The sequence below is a fragment of the Anarrhichthys ocellatus genome, unplaced genomic scaffold, assembly GCF_004355925.1.
Source record: "Anarrhichthys ocellatus isolate YVR2014 unplaced genomic scaffold, GSC_Weel_1.0 scaffold30, whole genome shotgun sequence".
Classification (NCBI taxonomy): Eukaryota; Metazoa; Chordata; class Actinopteri; order Perciformes; family Anarhichadidae; genus Anarrhichthys; species Anarrhichthys ocellatus.
The window spans coordinates 1215348-1228775 of record NW_022280060.1 but is presented as its reverse complement, the minus strand read 5'-3'; the positions used below and the strand labels follow the sequence as shown (position 1 = coordinate 1228775).

General features: G+C 42.5%; 2 protein-coding genes across 5 annotated transcripts; one reads left to right on the top strand and one right to left on the bottom strand.

The window, feature by feature from the left end:
* The first annotated feature begins 603 nt into the window (after positions 1-603).
* prrg1 (proline rich Gla (G-carboxyglutamic acid) 1) lies at positions 604-7996 on the top strand. Of its 4 annotated transcripts, none has more exons than XM_031864271.1 (4): positions 604-706; positions 1450-1505; positions 2354-2514; positions 3393-7996. In XM_031864271.1, the coding sequence occupies exons 2-4, from the start codon at positions 1496-1498 to the stop codon at positions 3846-3848; spliced, it is 627 nt and encodes a 208-aa protein (XP_031720131.1). In that variant the 5' UTR covers positions 604-706; positions 1450-1495; the 3' UTR covers positions 3849-7996. The 4 variants fall into 4 exon arrangements, with proteins under 4 accessions (XP_031720131.1, XP_031720130.1, XP_031720133.1 ...); XM_031864270.1 differs by having other exon boundaries at positions 618-706; positions 1447-1505; XM_031864273.1 differs by lacking the exon at positions 604-706 and adding an exon at positions 716-1120.
* Positions 7997-9203: 1207 nt separating this feature from the next.
* Positions 9204-13149, bottom strand: cpox (coproporphyrinogen oxidase). The gene is made up of 7 exons (XM_031864248.1): positions 12460-13149; positions 12197-12340; positions 11951-12061; positions 11655-11796; positions 10974-11192; positions 10117-10221; positions 9204-10018 (listed from the first exon to the last, which is right to left on the bottom strand). The coding sequence occupies exons 1-7, from the start codon at positions 13025-13027 to the stop codon at positions 9934-9936; spliced, it is 1374 nt and encodes a 457-aa protein (XP_031720108.1). The 5' UTR covers positions 13028-13149; the 3' UTR covers positions 9204-9933.
* Positions 13150-13428: the final 279 nt, after the last annotated feature.

Genomic DNA, 13428 nt, shown 5'->3' with positions numbered 1-13428 from the left:
AATCGACTAACATCACACTGCATAGAAAAAAAATTGATAATTGTTGTCTCTCCCTCTTCCATCAATAACTGGCCACAGTGCACTACAGCGGATTACTTGATGTGGGAAAAAGGAAAAAATGTGAGATACCAAATACCACCAATACATAATGTTTACTAATAGGGTGTAATTCATTGGATAGGGTTTTTTTTCTTAGTCTTCAATGCCATGAAAATGTCAATTGTTTTGAATAAATTGTTTATTTAAAGTTTATGAGACCGATATTACATTCACAGTTTCAATGAATAGCTGACAGTAAAGAGTAACTTCTGAGGTTCACAAACCACTTGTAAAGGATCAACTCTTCCCATTTCATTTAAATTGTTAACCTTTCAATTTGGATTGAATTATTTGCGTTAATTAATATGCAGTCTATGATTATCACCTTATGTTGAGGCACTAAAATGACTACTACTAGGATAGTTTGGATCCCGTTAAGCTAGCATATTATTTATTGAGTTATTTTGCACTATGAAGTTGTAATTTGAGTAATTATTATGGTCAGTTTAGTCGGTGTTGATCTCTGGATCTCTGTCCCTTTAACTCAGGAGGAAGAGGCTGCTGGAGGCAAACAGAGATGTGCGCATGCGCACCGTGCTTAGCAACATTTTGGGGCAGCAGAGGTATAACGAGGGATCGTTTATGCGCATTTTTGGGACGAAAAGAGGTGAGCTGAATTTATAAAGTTAATTTACACACCAACAGACGGCTTCGACATGAAGTAAAAACCTGTGGTATTCATCGGAGGCCCTTCTTTCGACCACTGTGTCAGTTTGAATCATGTGTCGCTCGTTAACGTTAAATCGCATCCGACTCTGGAGACGCACTGGTCCTACAAATCAGCCCCGCTAGTCAGTACACGGGGCGCTAACCAGCTCCACGTTAGGCTAACAGCGCTGTTTATACGCTCGAGAATAGACCGTTAGCATCCGCAATTAAGCTTTAGCTGACATTTTTCTAGCTTCCACTGGTTGTCCCGCTGTCTCTCTTGTGATTCGTGTAACGGGGCGGAGGCGCTTTGTGTGTGTGTCCGCCGCTGGTGATCTATTTCGGGGAGCTTATGAGCAGGATTCCCGTAACGGTAACAACTGGCTAGCAGCCGCCATTGGTTACTGTCACTTTGGTCAAGGATGTATCATACTCAACACGCCTTTTAACGTGTAGCTGTTATGTTCTTACGCTTTAATTCTGTCATAATTGTGTCTGAATCATCCCAAAGAATGTAGGTATTTTCACACCTTGGTGCTACTGTTATGTCCTAGTGTCCTTAATAAATCAACTTTTTTTTTTTTTTAAAGGAATCTCCCTAATGTGAGCAATGTTATGAGTGATCAGGCAAAAAGAGATGGTCTCCCCTGTAATTGCATGAGAGGGAGTATTGGTTAATTATTGTCTGACTTGTATCAGCAGGTTCAGAGCTGCACATTGATTCACCCCAAACAGACTCGCAGGAATCATGGGGAGTGGTAAGTTTATTGACACTATACTTGTGATTTTACCCCACAGGCAGAGAAGTTCACATGACCTATTACTTTCCTCCTCCAATTTCTTGTTTTATTCTGTCCTATTGTGTCATTGGAATGTGACTATTTAGTTGTTTTTTTTCTATTGTCTTTAGTACACAATTCCCACTCTTTCCTAAGGGAATTTCCTGTTTTCTGCCTTTTTGTCCATTATTTCTTCCAGCTTTTCAAGTCGTGTGCTGATCACATCCCTGAACTTTAAACTGAATTGCTTAATTCGGTTAGTTAGTTCATTAATTCGGTAGTACATCAGAGATTCCCATGTTGTGGCATCTTGTGCACAATTCTTTTTGAGAGTTTATGTTCTTCTCCTGGATGTGTGAAACAGAGGGCCAGTCTGTCTCTCTCAGTTCATTCCTCTAGTTTGTCTTATGTAGCCCAGGGATGGATGCCTTAATCAAAGGAGCTTTTGTTTCTATGCAGAAATGTGGGCACTGGGCAGCGCTCGGATCTGCTCCACTGCCTTTGTTTCAGTCGCCACCTCTCTCTCTCTCTTCCCTTTTTTGCGTTTTTTGGCATCGCCGTCCTTTTTTCCTACTTGTGCGTCTCTCGTCTCTATTTCAACACACTCTCTTTTTGCTTAAATTGTCCCCCCTTCCCTTCCTACCCCACACTGTTCTGCTTACTGTCTCACCCCTACTTTCCTCTTTTCATCTTTTTATTTTCTTGTCTCTGCTTCTGATTTTGTTTTCTCACACATCTTTAAATCGTACATCCTCTCCTCCTCTCTGCCCTTGTCTTTGTCTCCCCCCCCCCTCCCCTCCACTCCTCTCCTGTCGCTCGCCTCTCAGTGTTCCTGCCGGCGGACGCGGCCCACTCAGTGCTGCGCCGGCTGCGCAGGGCCAACTTCTTGCTGGAGGAGATGAAGCAGGGTGACATTCAGAGGGAGTGCCGTGAGGAGATCTGCACCTATGAGGAAGCCCGCGAGGCTTTCGAGAACGACGAAAAGACGGTGAGGGGATGAGAGACTCATCGCATCAGACCTACAATCCCTGTGATAAATACACACAGGAACAGAAAAGTAGAACACGCAGTGTGTATGGCTACATGTGGACGCACACATAAACCACATAAACGGATAGTTTGTTTTAGCAGCAGGTCAGTAGGTCATTTGAGTTTAGCAGTAGGTCATTTGAGTTACTCACCAGTTGTAATGTCTATACAGGGATATTAGCCCCAGTGGGCATTCATGTGTTCAGTGACTGGTTAGACGAGAATTTACACCTCATGGGGTCATTAAACAAAAATAAGCAGCAACAACACCATACGCAAACACACACAATTGGTAGAAAATCTTTTGAACACAGGACTCCCAGCTAGAGCTAAAAGCCACGAATCAATATTACTACTGCTGTGTAACTCATACCTGCCACCCCATGTAAAAGAATCCAAAATATCCGTTTTAAAGTGCTATTTTGTAGGCTTCATGTGTCCAGTAATGAAATCCTACGCCAAGAGTGGTAGCTTGTGGAATGTGTCTGTTTTTCCAGGAAGTGATGATTATCAGCAGGAAGAACCACCGAGTCCATGCTGGAGAGGGACGCATATTTGTAAAACTATTGTGAGAGGCCAGAGAGCAAATGCACAATCACGTGGTCGCTTTTTGTTCGGGTGTTGTTGTCTACTGCCTTTTGTGTTGCAGTAATCCAGATAGAAAGTATTCATAGGGTGGACATTGTGTGTACTGTGTACACACTGTGTTTTGGAAATAGTTCCGTGCCACCATGTTTACACTGTCATGAGTGAGTCTTATCTTAAAGATTATATTTTTTGATCTTGTATTGATTTTTGACAACATGTGTGTCTATTTTGTTTTGTTTTTTGCTGCAGAGACGGTTCTGGGAAGAATATGTGCGTGAGAGCAGTCCATCCGGAGGGCTGGAGACGGTGGTGGGAGGAGTCCACTCTCTGTACTTGATCGTGCCGTTGCTGCTGGTCGTGCTCATCATCGCCGCCGTAGCCGTCACTGTGTGGCGCTGCCACTCCCGCAAGCGCTCGCAGCGCAGCCCCAACCTGGGCCACTCTCATCACGACCACGTCTTGTCAGTGGTCTCTATGGACCATTGGGGGAGGGATTACCACCACGGGGACCAATCAGAACTCAGCGTCCACAGCAGCCCGGCTTATCCGGGCTCAGAGCTCACATCGGGGAGAGGAAGCGCTGGAGACCCGCCACCCTCTTACGAGGAGGCTGTGGGCCATTCAGACGTCCAAATAGAGACGGAGCCACCCCCACAGTATGAGGATATAGTCAACACCAGCGCTTCTGGTGGTCATGCGAAGTAAACCTGCCTCTCACTACCACCCCAACAAAAAAGCCCGAACCTCCACTAAGACCATCCGATCATTTAGCAGCGTCACTATTGTGGTATCACGAGCCTTCCTCATTCAACACATAAAGAAACACTTTTTACTCTCTGGTCAATGGACTAATGCAATGTTTGCCGGACCCAGCGCTGTTGAAATTTGCACTAACTTTTCATCAATGAGGTGAAGTGATAGCAGGAAGGATATATTGCAATACCAAAACCTACCAGCTCTGTTGATCTTCCTCAAGTTGCATCTACGCTGTCACACTGTAGCAAACGATTGGACTCAGCAGGCGTAACATATGTTGCACGTGGCGTGAAGAAACGTGGGTTCTGATTGCCACGATGGAGGACTATTCCAAAAGTGGATGTGAGGGTTGGATCCGTGCTTTTTTTTTGAAGGTTGTTGCCAATTTCCGAGGCTTAAGTGGCCTGTAGCAGATATTTAGATAAAACTATTCAAATGTACCTATTTGTTTATTGTGTATATTGCAGACTTGGCAAGAATATTGCTTTGCGAGATTCAGAAACAGCATTTAGGCCACAAACCAGCAATTCCAGGGAAACCCAGACAAGTTAACATTGCATGAAGCGATTGCTGACCACCATGAGCGGAAAGAGGAAAACATGGTCAAAATCAAGCTTGTGATTTATGTCTAACCTAGAGATGGGCGGATGATACTGAAGAGCAATTTCAATACATTGGATCCAAGCTTGTGACTCATGACGTTCAAAGCTTCAAACTACCCCGATGCTCCAGAAAATGAATTTTCAATTTGACAGTTTTGAAAATTTAGCAGCTGAACTGTGTTACTCTGCTCAGAAGAGAGGGGCATAACTGAGAAATGTGGCACCGTACACTAGAAGGACGTCAGCACATGTATGAGAGCATTTCCATCTAATACCTAGTAATAATGTAAAAAGGCTAATGGGCCAATTTAAAATGAAGATCAGTCTCTAAACACAACACATTGTGATTTATGAAAGTTCAGATAAATATCAACCATGAAGTAAACACATGAGCCCGCATTGGACACCTAGAGTACACTAATAAGGCGCATTTATATTTGATGTCAACAACATACTTTATATCTAGGATTGTTGGACAATACATTTATTTATTAGTTAACTGTAACATTGCTCATTGCTCATTGGCTGCAATGTTATCTAAAAGTGCTTGTTTTTGCCACTGACCGGTTGTGATTGTTACTTGAAGTGTCTGACATATTGGAAAGAGTCTCATTGAGGTTCATTGATTCTGAAGTCTGGAGCAGGGACATGTTACCGGGAAGACAAATATGGAAACACAAGTGCCAGCCAGGCAGAGTTTGTTGTTTTGGAGTTCAGAAAGAGTAGCTTAGTGAAATCCAAAAGACTTTCAATGTCATGTCTGGATATTTAGGTGATTTTGACAATGTGGAGGAGGTCTTTGAATTTGAGAGAGGGACAACAGGCAGAGGAGTGTGAACCAGCTGGTGGTGTTCTGTGACCCTTTGCCCACAGGGGAAGAATGCTGTAAAGAGAGACCTGTTGCTGCCCGACATTCAGAACAAGACTTCTTCTTGAGCGAGACTTTGACCGGATAACAAACAGACCGGATCAAGCGAAAGATTAAGAAATAAATTTGTATTCTCTATACACTATATACAATATGAGCCCGTCGGTGGCAAAAACAAGCACTTTTACACGTTACAAGCTTTGAATCTTCATTAGGCTCCACCCACCCATCTCTAGTCTAACCTGTGAGCAAACGGTTATCTACTCACCAAGCTGACGCAGAGCATGCCGCTGTACTTTCATCCCACCAGCTAACTTGAGTCCAATATATACTCGTTAACTCTGGTTTGGTGACTGACTAATGAGAGATAATCTGGGTCTTTAGCTTGCTAAATACAAAAAAAAAAAAATCTGACTTTTTGGCGGTTTTGTGCAGGGTAGTAGTGGTGCTGGGCTTGTTGACTGTAAATAGTAAATACAATTTAATGTAAGTTTTATTATGGGGGTCAAAGGGAGCATTGAGACCCAAGCATTTAGTAAGTGATCAGGTGGAACCAAACTGTACAGCTGCAAAGTTGGGTGTTAATTGACTTTTCCACATTACAATCTGTAATTTGATTTATTTTTGATATCAATAATATCACTCAACGCAGGTTTAAATAGTCAAGTTGCCAAACTAATGCATCGGTCCAACTTCAGTATACACTTGTGAATGTTTTTTGAGTTTAATATTTAAGATAAGACCAGCAGTAAAGTGCGGGGGGGCTGAAATGTGATTTGTGTAAATGTGTCCTATGTGCTTATATTTTGGTCATGCATGTAGCTTAGTCTGTACACCTGAGGTTGGATCTGGCTCTGCACTGTTGGTTGATGGCCAGTGCTTGCTGGCCACGTGTTCTTCTGCTGGGCTGCTTTTACTGTGAAAATCTCTTCCTATTCTTTCCCTTAATGCAAGTGTGACCGTGTTGGAAATGACTACAGAGTCTTCTGCTGTGCCACTGTCACTAAAAGCACACTGAGTGAATAGATGTAAGTTGTGGAGTGAATTGCACAGGGATGTGGGACAGGAAGCCATAGAAACACAAGCTTTGGGGGAAAAAAGGGAGATTCTGTATTTAACAACACTGGACAGAGTTCAAGTTTAGCATGTGTTATGTACCTGTATATGAATATGTATAGTCTTTACGTGTGAAAGTGAGATTGTTTTTTTTTTTTTTTTACTGCATAGGTGTGCAGCAGATGCATTGCCATTAGTTTAATAGTATACAGCAGGATGTGGATAAATGAAGGCACTTTGTGTTGAAGCGTGACTGTTAGATGGAAACTAGGACAGTCTAGTTTGACGTCTGTAGCTTCACTCTCAGCCATTACGATGTCACTGTAAACCTAAAAAAAAGTTCTCATGCTCTATATGCAATTTTTCCTGCATACACTCTAAAAACCAAAAAATATCTGTCTGATGTTCACAGATCTCCTGTTCACACCTCACAGGTGAGCACTGATTATTGTACTTTGTGAGTTGGCCGGTGAACCTCAGCACTATGACGTTGAGTTGTACTGTTACTTGCAGAGCTCTTTTTTTTTTATTTTTACAATGCCTTATCAAACAAACAAAATGTTATTTAACATTAAATGCAAGATAACTTGTTATAAATCCTTTATGTGCAGAAGCTTGAATTAATTTGTAATAAAAGTGCTACATGTTGCTTTCATTTCATTCGGTGTTGTATGAATGTGTTTCGTGCGTTTAAACGTTCCCTGCTGGACTCACCCAAAGATCCACAGGATGCCTGGAGGGTCTTTAAGAGTATAAACACTGAACGAATTGATTCAGTGACAATTTAGGCCCTTAAAATAGTCTTGAATATCAATGTCAAGGTAGTACATTTTGTAGCTTGTTTTCATTTTGTAACCGTCCAAAAAGGTTGTTTGCTGAGGTTTGCGTTTAATCGTGTAGGCACGTACTGATTTTATGTGTAGTTTATTTATGGATCCTGAGAGATTTGGCATCATCTGAAAAGGAAAACCGTACTATACGATGACATTTTAAATGACATACTATACTATGACTACATGTTTTTTTTTTTTTTTAAGACAGTATATTATAACAGTTTATGACAGTTTACCCTGACCTTTTCTTTTTTTATTGCACACTATGGACATTTTCATGGCATACAATTCTGACATTTTTAATTAAATTTTTGTGACACTTTTCATGACATACTATTCTAAAGCATTTTTTATGATACTTTCACTTGCATGCTATACTGTAACTTTTGTTACGAGATTTATAGTGTATACTCTTGGATTTTTTTGGTTAGACATACTAAAGCATTACCTTTTTTGCCATAAAGTTTTCAATTACTTTTCTTTTTTTTTTTTTTTTTTTTTACAACTCTTGACATACTATTGCTTTTTTGGACACACAAAAGCATGACCCTTTATTGATGAACCAAGCAATTACCAAACCATTACCAAACATGCTATTTCATGGCATATTTTTCAACATACTATTCTGTGACTTTTTCATGATATTCTGTACTTTAACATTTTATTTCATACTGTACATAACATGACATAACTTACTCTGACTTTGATACAGCGACATGGTTCATGACATGCTATCATTTTTGAGGATGTACTTCGACAGCTAAAGAAGTTCAACCTGCCAAAGACAATGATAGTGCATTTCTGCATCGCCATCTCTGAGTCCCACCTCATCTCCTCCATCACCATCTGCACCGCTGAAGCCACTGCCAAGGACCATGGCAGACCGTGGAGTATCTTTCGCTCTGCTGAGAATGTGTTTGGCTGCAATCTGCACTACTTGAACGCCTCCAGAACCCTGACAGGGGCAAGAAAGGTTGTAGCTGACCCCACTCACACTCGACCAAATCTGTTTCAGTCTCTTCCCTCGGGCAGGAGGCTGCAGTCCTTTAGGATCAGAACCTCACGACACAAAAACTGTTACCTCCCAACTACAGAGGGGCTCGTCAGCAAGGCCCGGAACCCCCACTGATTCGGACGCTGACATCCTCAGGACAGCTACATGCATTATTTTAACAAACTCTTATATTGTTTGTTTATTCTATTCTACAGTAAACTGAATTTTTATTATGGATTATGTATTGCTACTATTGTGTTTATTGTTATGCACCAATCACCGAGTGAAATTCTTTGTATGAGCTAACATACTTGGCAATAAACCGATTCAGATCCTGATTCTCCATTTTTTACATGATATTAAAATATTAAGTAAAAATTTAAGTTTTACATTTTATTTAAATTGAGGCCACTGGTGGGGGAGTAGACTACACTGAGGACTGCCAATGGGTGCGACAGGTAACTCACCTCAGGGGAAACACAGCGATCCTCACAACAGAACTGGTGCAGTCTACACTTGTATCCCAATGCCTGTACAGTACATGCATGCATAAGGTGTAAGGGCCTCACCACAGGTGCCTAGCCTCAAAACAATGGCACTCTACTTCTCCTAAAGAAACAAACCCAGTTGGTTTAACAATGTAAATCGAGCAACAAAACAACAAAGGAAAAACAACAGCAGGTGAACCTACAAAGGAAAAACAGGGATTAGCACCATGCTGCAGAATAATACTATACTACGAGATTTTTATGACATACTATTCTTTGATTCGTTTTAACTTTTATGACATTTTCATGATATCCATCATATACGTATAGAAACACGATACGTTGCTGAGCTTTGGTCAGTTTCTCGCTAGTAAATCGTGAAGATTCAAAAAGGTAGAATAAAGATTGAATTACAGGTAAATGTGTAAGATGATGCACAAGAAATAAAGAATTCATTCAGTAATATAATCAAAATGTAACAGAACAAACAATTTATTATAATTGCAAGCTATACATTATTTTTACATTTCAAAAGCCATTTTATTTTCACAAACATTCTTGTCTCTTCAATGAGCCATGCTAGCTGTGACTCACTGCTAACCTCTCTGTGGAACAGGCTCCATCCTCCAGCTATTGTTTTACTTCTGCTCAAACAAGCCAGGAGGTGACCCATTAACAAAAAGTGAACAACAAACCACAATATAAATGGGGCTCAAGAGGGATCGGTTTATTACTAGTCTGTTATCTCTTAGCTTTGATTGTCAAAAATAACCCATTGTTTGGAGTAGATGCACTGAAACATAAAAAAAACACACACATGCTCAGTAGCTTAGTTTCCACCTACTTCCCCCTCAGGTGCTTTGTAAAAGGGGAGTGGAGCTCCAGGACGTCAAGTAGAGCACGACACATTTAGCACAGGCATAGAACAAAACAAATACAGATAGTGTTTGACACAAACACTTCTTAAAAGAAGCACATCATTATGAGATGAACTTAAAGCAGGTACAATTACCACCTGTGGCCACCAGTAGTAATACAATCCCAATGTGATTAAGTGTTATCAAGGCTGACAGGAAAGAGAGAAAAGTACCATTGCAATTAAAAATAAAAAACGTATCACGCAAGTGCGATGTAATATTATTTTGGACAAAGGCAGTTTCCTGGAGGTTTTGTCCAACCTGTGAACACTGTGGTCACACCCACTCCTTAGGGTTTCGTAAAACCTCCAGCATCTCGGCCTCCAGGGTACCTTTGGCAGGCTCATGCATGTACTCCCACCTGAGGAAGAAGGATGTTCGTCACCAAGCAACACAGACAGCTACATTGTCGTCATACAAGAGCAGAGCTAGCATTGCTTCGAACCAGAGTGATCTTACCTGGCAGTGAGCGGAAGGGACATGAGGATGCTTTCAATTCTGGAGCCAGGCGTGGCCAAGCCAAACTTCACTCCCCTGTCATACACCAGGTTGAACTCCACATATCTGCAACATAAACACACAAAAAACCCTACGGTAGACAGCTAGATCTGTGTGGTTTTTGATACATTAAAAAGGTGGAGAACATAAGATTTGGGAGCATTTCTCAGACCGCTAAACAATGGCGACGGCTCACCGCTAACAGGTGCTGACAGAGCTATCAGTGTTTACCTGAGGGGGGGGGGGGACCAGAGGGGGGGTGCTACATTTCAGCTGCCGGCATTATTAGCTGTAACCGCTATGAGAGCAGTGCAGATGAAGCCGTGAGCTCACTAGTGGGGCACACGCTCAGAAGCACAAACATGCGCACTAACAGCACGCAGGCCCGGCTGTGTCAACAAAGAACGAAGAAGCTCGTATTACAACAAACACAGAGGAGAGTGACTTCATTCTCTGCTCAGGTAAATATAACTCCATTATATCTTTATATAGCAAAATATCTGTTTGCTGTTATATTAAGGCTCTGAATCCCTGAGGGTCGGGGCAGGTGTATCAGCTGACATGAACGTTCAGGCACTGAAGCACACGCAGCGGATATGTAAACAAAGCCGAGAGAAGCTCGGATAACAACACACACAGTCTGTGGACACGGTTAAGATCTGTTGTGCTTTAATCCAATCAACAAGCAAATAAAGAATTTTTAAAAGAGGATTCAAACCAATAGTCAATTTATTAAAAACTTGCTTGAGATATGTAGGTAATCCAGCACACTTAAAATTTAGTTTTTTTTACCATTTTCGTGTGCGTCTTTTACTCACCTTCCTCGTCGTACCTGCTGCCAGTCCTTGTCCTCGTCAGTAAAGGACTCGTTGAGGTGTTTGGATACGATGGGAAGGTAACAGGGCACCACAGTGCGAGCACAGCTCGTCACGAAGTTGAACGCTTCCTCCTGACTCGGGGAGTCCAGGTCATCGAAGAAGATCCCTCCTATACCCCGAGTCTCTCCTCTGTGCCGGATGTAGAAGTATCGGTCACACCTAAATATAAACACCAAAATATATATCAAATCAGTAGCTGCTGTTTGGTTTATTTTTAACCAGGGATGGATTCTTAAAATATTCAGTAGATCTGGGCTATGCAAATAAATGATTCAAAGGCAAGAGAACGAGAGAAATTTAAAATAAGTCAGGTGAAAGCACATCTATAGTGACAGTAACTTCCCAGAATGCCTTACCATTCCTTTTAAATTTAACTTCAAATTAAGTTGACAAAATGTTCTTATCACAGGACAAAGCAGATAAACCACACCCGTCCCTTTCTTATCCCAAATGGTCATTTACTGGCAAACGTCAAGGCCAAACGGTTTTTCTGCAACTGCAGAGACTTCCTCTTATCAGCGTCGTACAGTGAGAGTACACCCACTTTAATCCTCACATGCGTACGTGCTGAGGTACACACACGCTTCATGAAAGCAGGACTAATGTTCAGTCTAACTGTACCATTTCTTAAAGTTGGGGTAGTACTGCGGGTGGTGCTTGTCACAGGCCTCCTTCAGGGTGTTGTGGAAGTGGAAGGCATCTTCTTTATCAACATAAACTGGAGTCAGGTCTGTGCCTCCACCAAACCACCACTGCTTAGTGCCTGGAATACACACACACACACACACACACACACACACACACATACACAGACACACAGACAAGGAAGAAAGAAACAAGAGTTATCATTCATTCATGCACTCAATAGTGTCACTGACACCAAGACACAACTGCTGACGTCAAGGACTGACACTCACCGTCTTCCTCTTCGATCTCAAAGTATCTGTAGTTGAAGTGCACAGTGGGGATGTGGGGATTCTTGGGGTGGATAACGGAGCTCACACCCATGGCACAAAATGGCAGCTTACCTGAGAGAAAACGGAGCATGACGTGAAACCGTATCCATTACATTATTACTCTGAATGTAGGTTACCACGCCTCTTATCGAGAGCTATAATCAAGCTTTAAAGCCTGCACACAGATATCAGGTCTACAACACGTACCATCTTTCCCTTTGAGGACTTTCCCTCTGCTCCTCATCTGCTTGGCAGCCTCCTCAGTCAGGTTTCCAAACACCACCGACACGTTGACTCCTGCTTTCTCAAACACCTTTCCATCTTGCATCACACAGCTGATTCCTCCTCCACCTGGTACACAAATGATCAAAAATTGAAGACAATGAAGGGAAATGGAGATGAGATTAGTTGTGCCATTTTCTGGCTGATTAGGCCTTTTTTTTGCAAGTGTATGGCTGAGTTTCTCTCACCTTCATTTCTCTGCCACCGGTCCACCTTGAACGTCCCACCGTCCACCTCCTGCAGGGCGTTGCAGAAGTCAGCCTGCGTCTCCATGATCAGCATCTCCATCCTCGTACGCATCTCCTCTTTCCTCTCCTGCAGCACACTGATGTCGGTCACCGGAGGAGACATGAACCCCCGGCATCTCTCCAAGATGCCCCCCTCTTGCTCGGTCTTTTCAGCGGCTCGGGATACCTTCGTTGCCATTTCAGCCCGCTGGAAGTGGTTAGCGTTGGCTAAAAACCCCGCTACTGCCGCTGCCGCTGTCACTGCTGCGGCTCCACTGAGCGCCAGGGCTCCCTTTCTGGTTCGCCAGGTTGCAGATCTGCCTGCAGTCCCTTGGGACATGAACCGTACGCTGCAACCCCTGGAAAACCATCTTGTACCCGGAAGGAAAGTCACTGGCTTGCTGTGAATGCAGGATAACGGCAAATGTGGCTCTCCTGACCTAGCGAGCCGCTTTAAATGTGAAATCGAACATCGTCTCGCGGTGGTCTGAGCCGTTTTGTTTACCGAGCAGAAGACAATGGTGGCCATTTGTAGGAGAAACTACTGCTGTCCGTTGATAGTTGTGTACTTACTCAAAACAATATCAGAAGTTGTGCCTGCGTGTTATCAGTCGTGTGTAAAGTCAAGGGGCGTGTAGTTCCTCGGTAGTAACAGAGGCACCACGGGAAATGTCGTTCTTTGACGAGCTCTCCGAGCAGTGGGAGCCTACAAAAAACTTCAAAACCCAGAATGCAGTGTGCATAAAAACAAATGATGCGTTCATGGACTTCTTATATGCTCCGTGTTTTGAGTTTAAAGACGAATTCAAGTTCCTCTGTTTGTTTGTCACATCGTTGACTTTCCCAATCTTCAAACGAGTGTAGTTACAATACAAAGATACAACTTGAATTACACTCCAACCAGAATCTCATACATGTATTGTTTAGACT

Coding starts and splice junctions, on each gene's coding strand:
- cpox (XM_031864248.1), bottom strand. CDS start 13,027: ATGGCCACCATTGTCTTCTGCTCGGTAAACAAAACGGCTCAGACCACC. Junction 12,341..12,459: donor CCGGTGGCAGAGAAATGAAG/GTGAGAGAAACT, acceptor TTTGTGTACCAG/GTGGAGGAGGAATCAGCTGT. Junction 11,797..11,950: donor TGAGATCGAAGAGGAAGACG/GTGAGTGTCAGT, acceptor TGTGTATTCCAG/GCACTAAGCAGTGGTGGTTT.
- prrg1 (XM_031864271.1), top strand. Junction 2,515..3,392: donor TCGAGAACGACGAAAAGACG/GTGAGGGGATGA, acceptor TTTTTGCTGCAG/AGACGGTTCTGGGAAGAATA.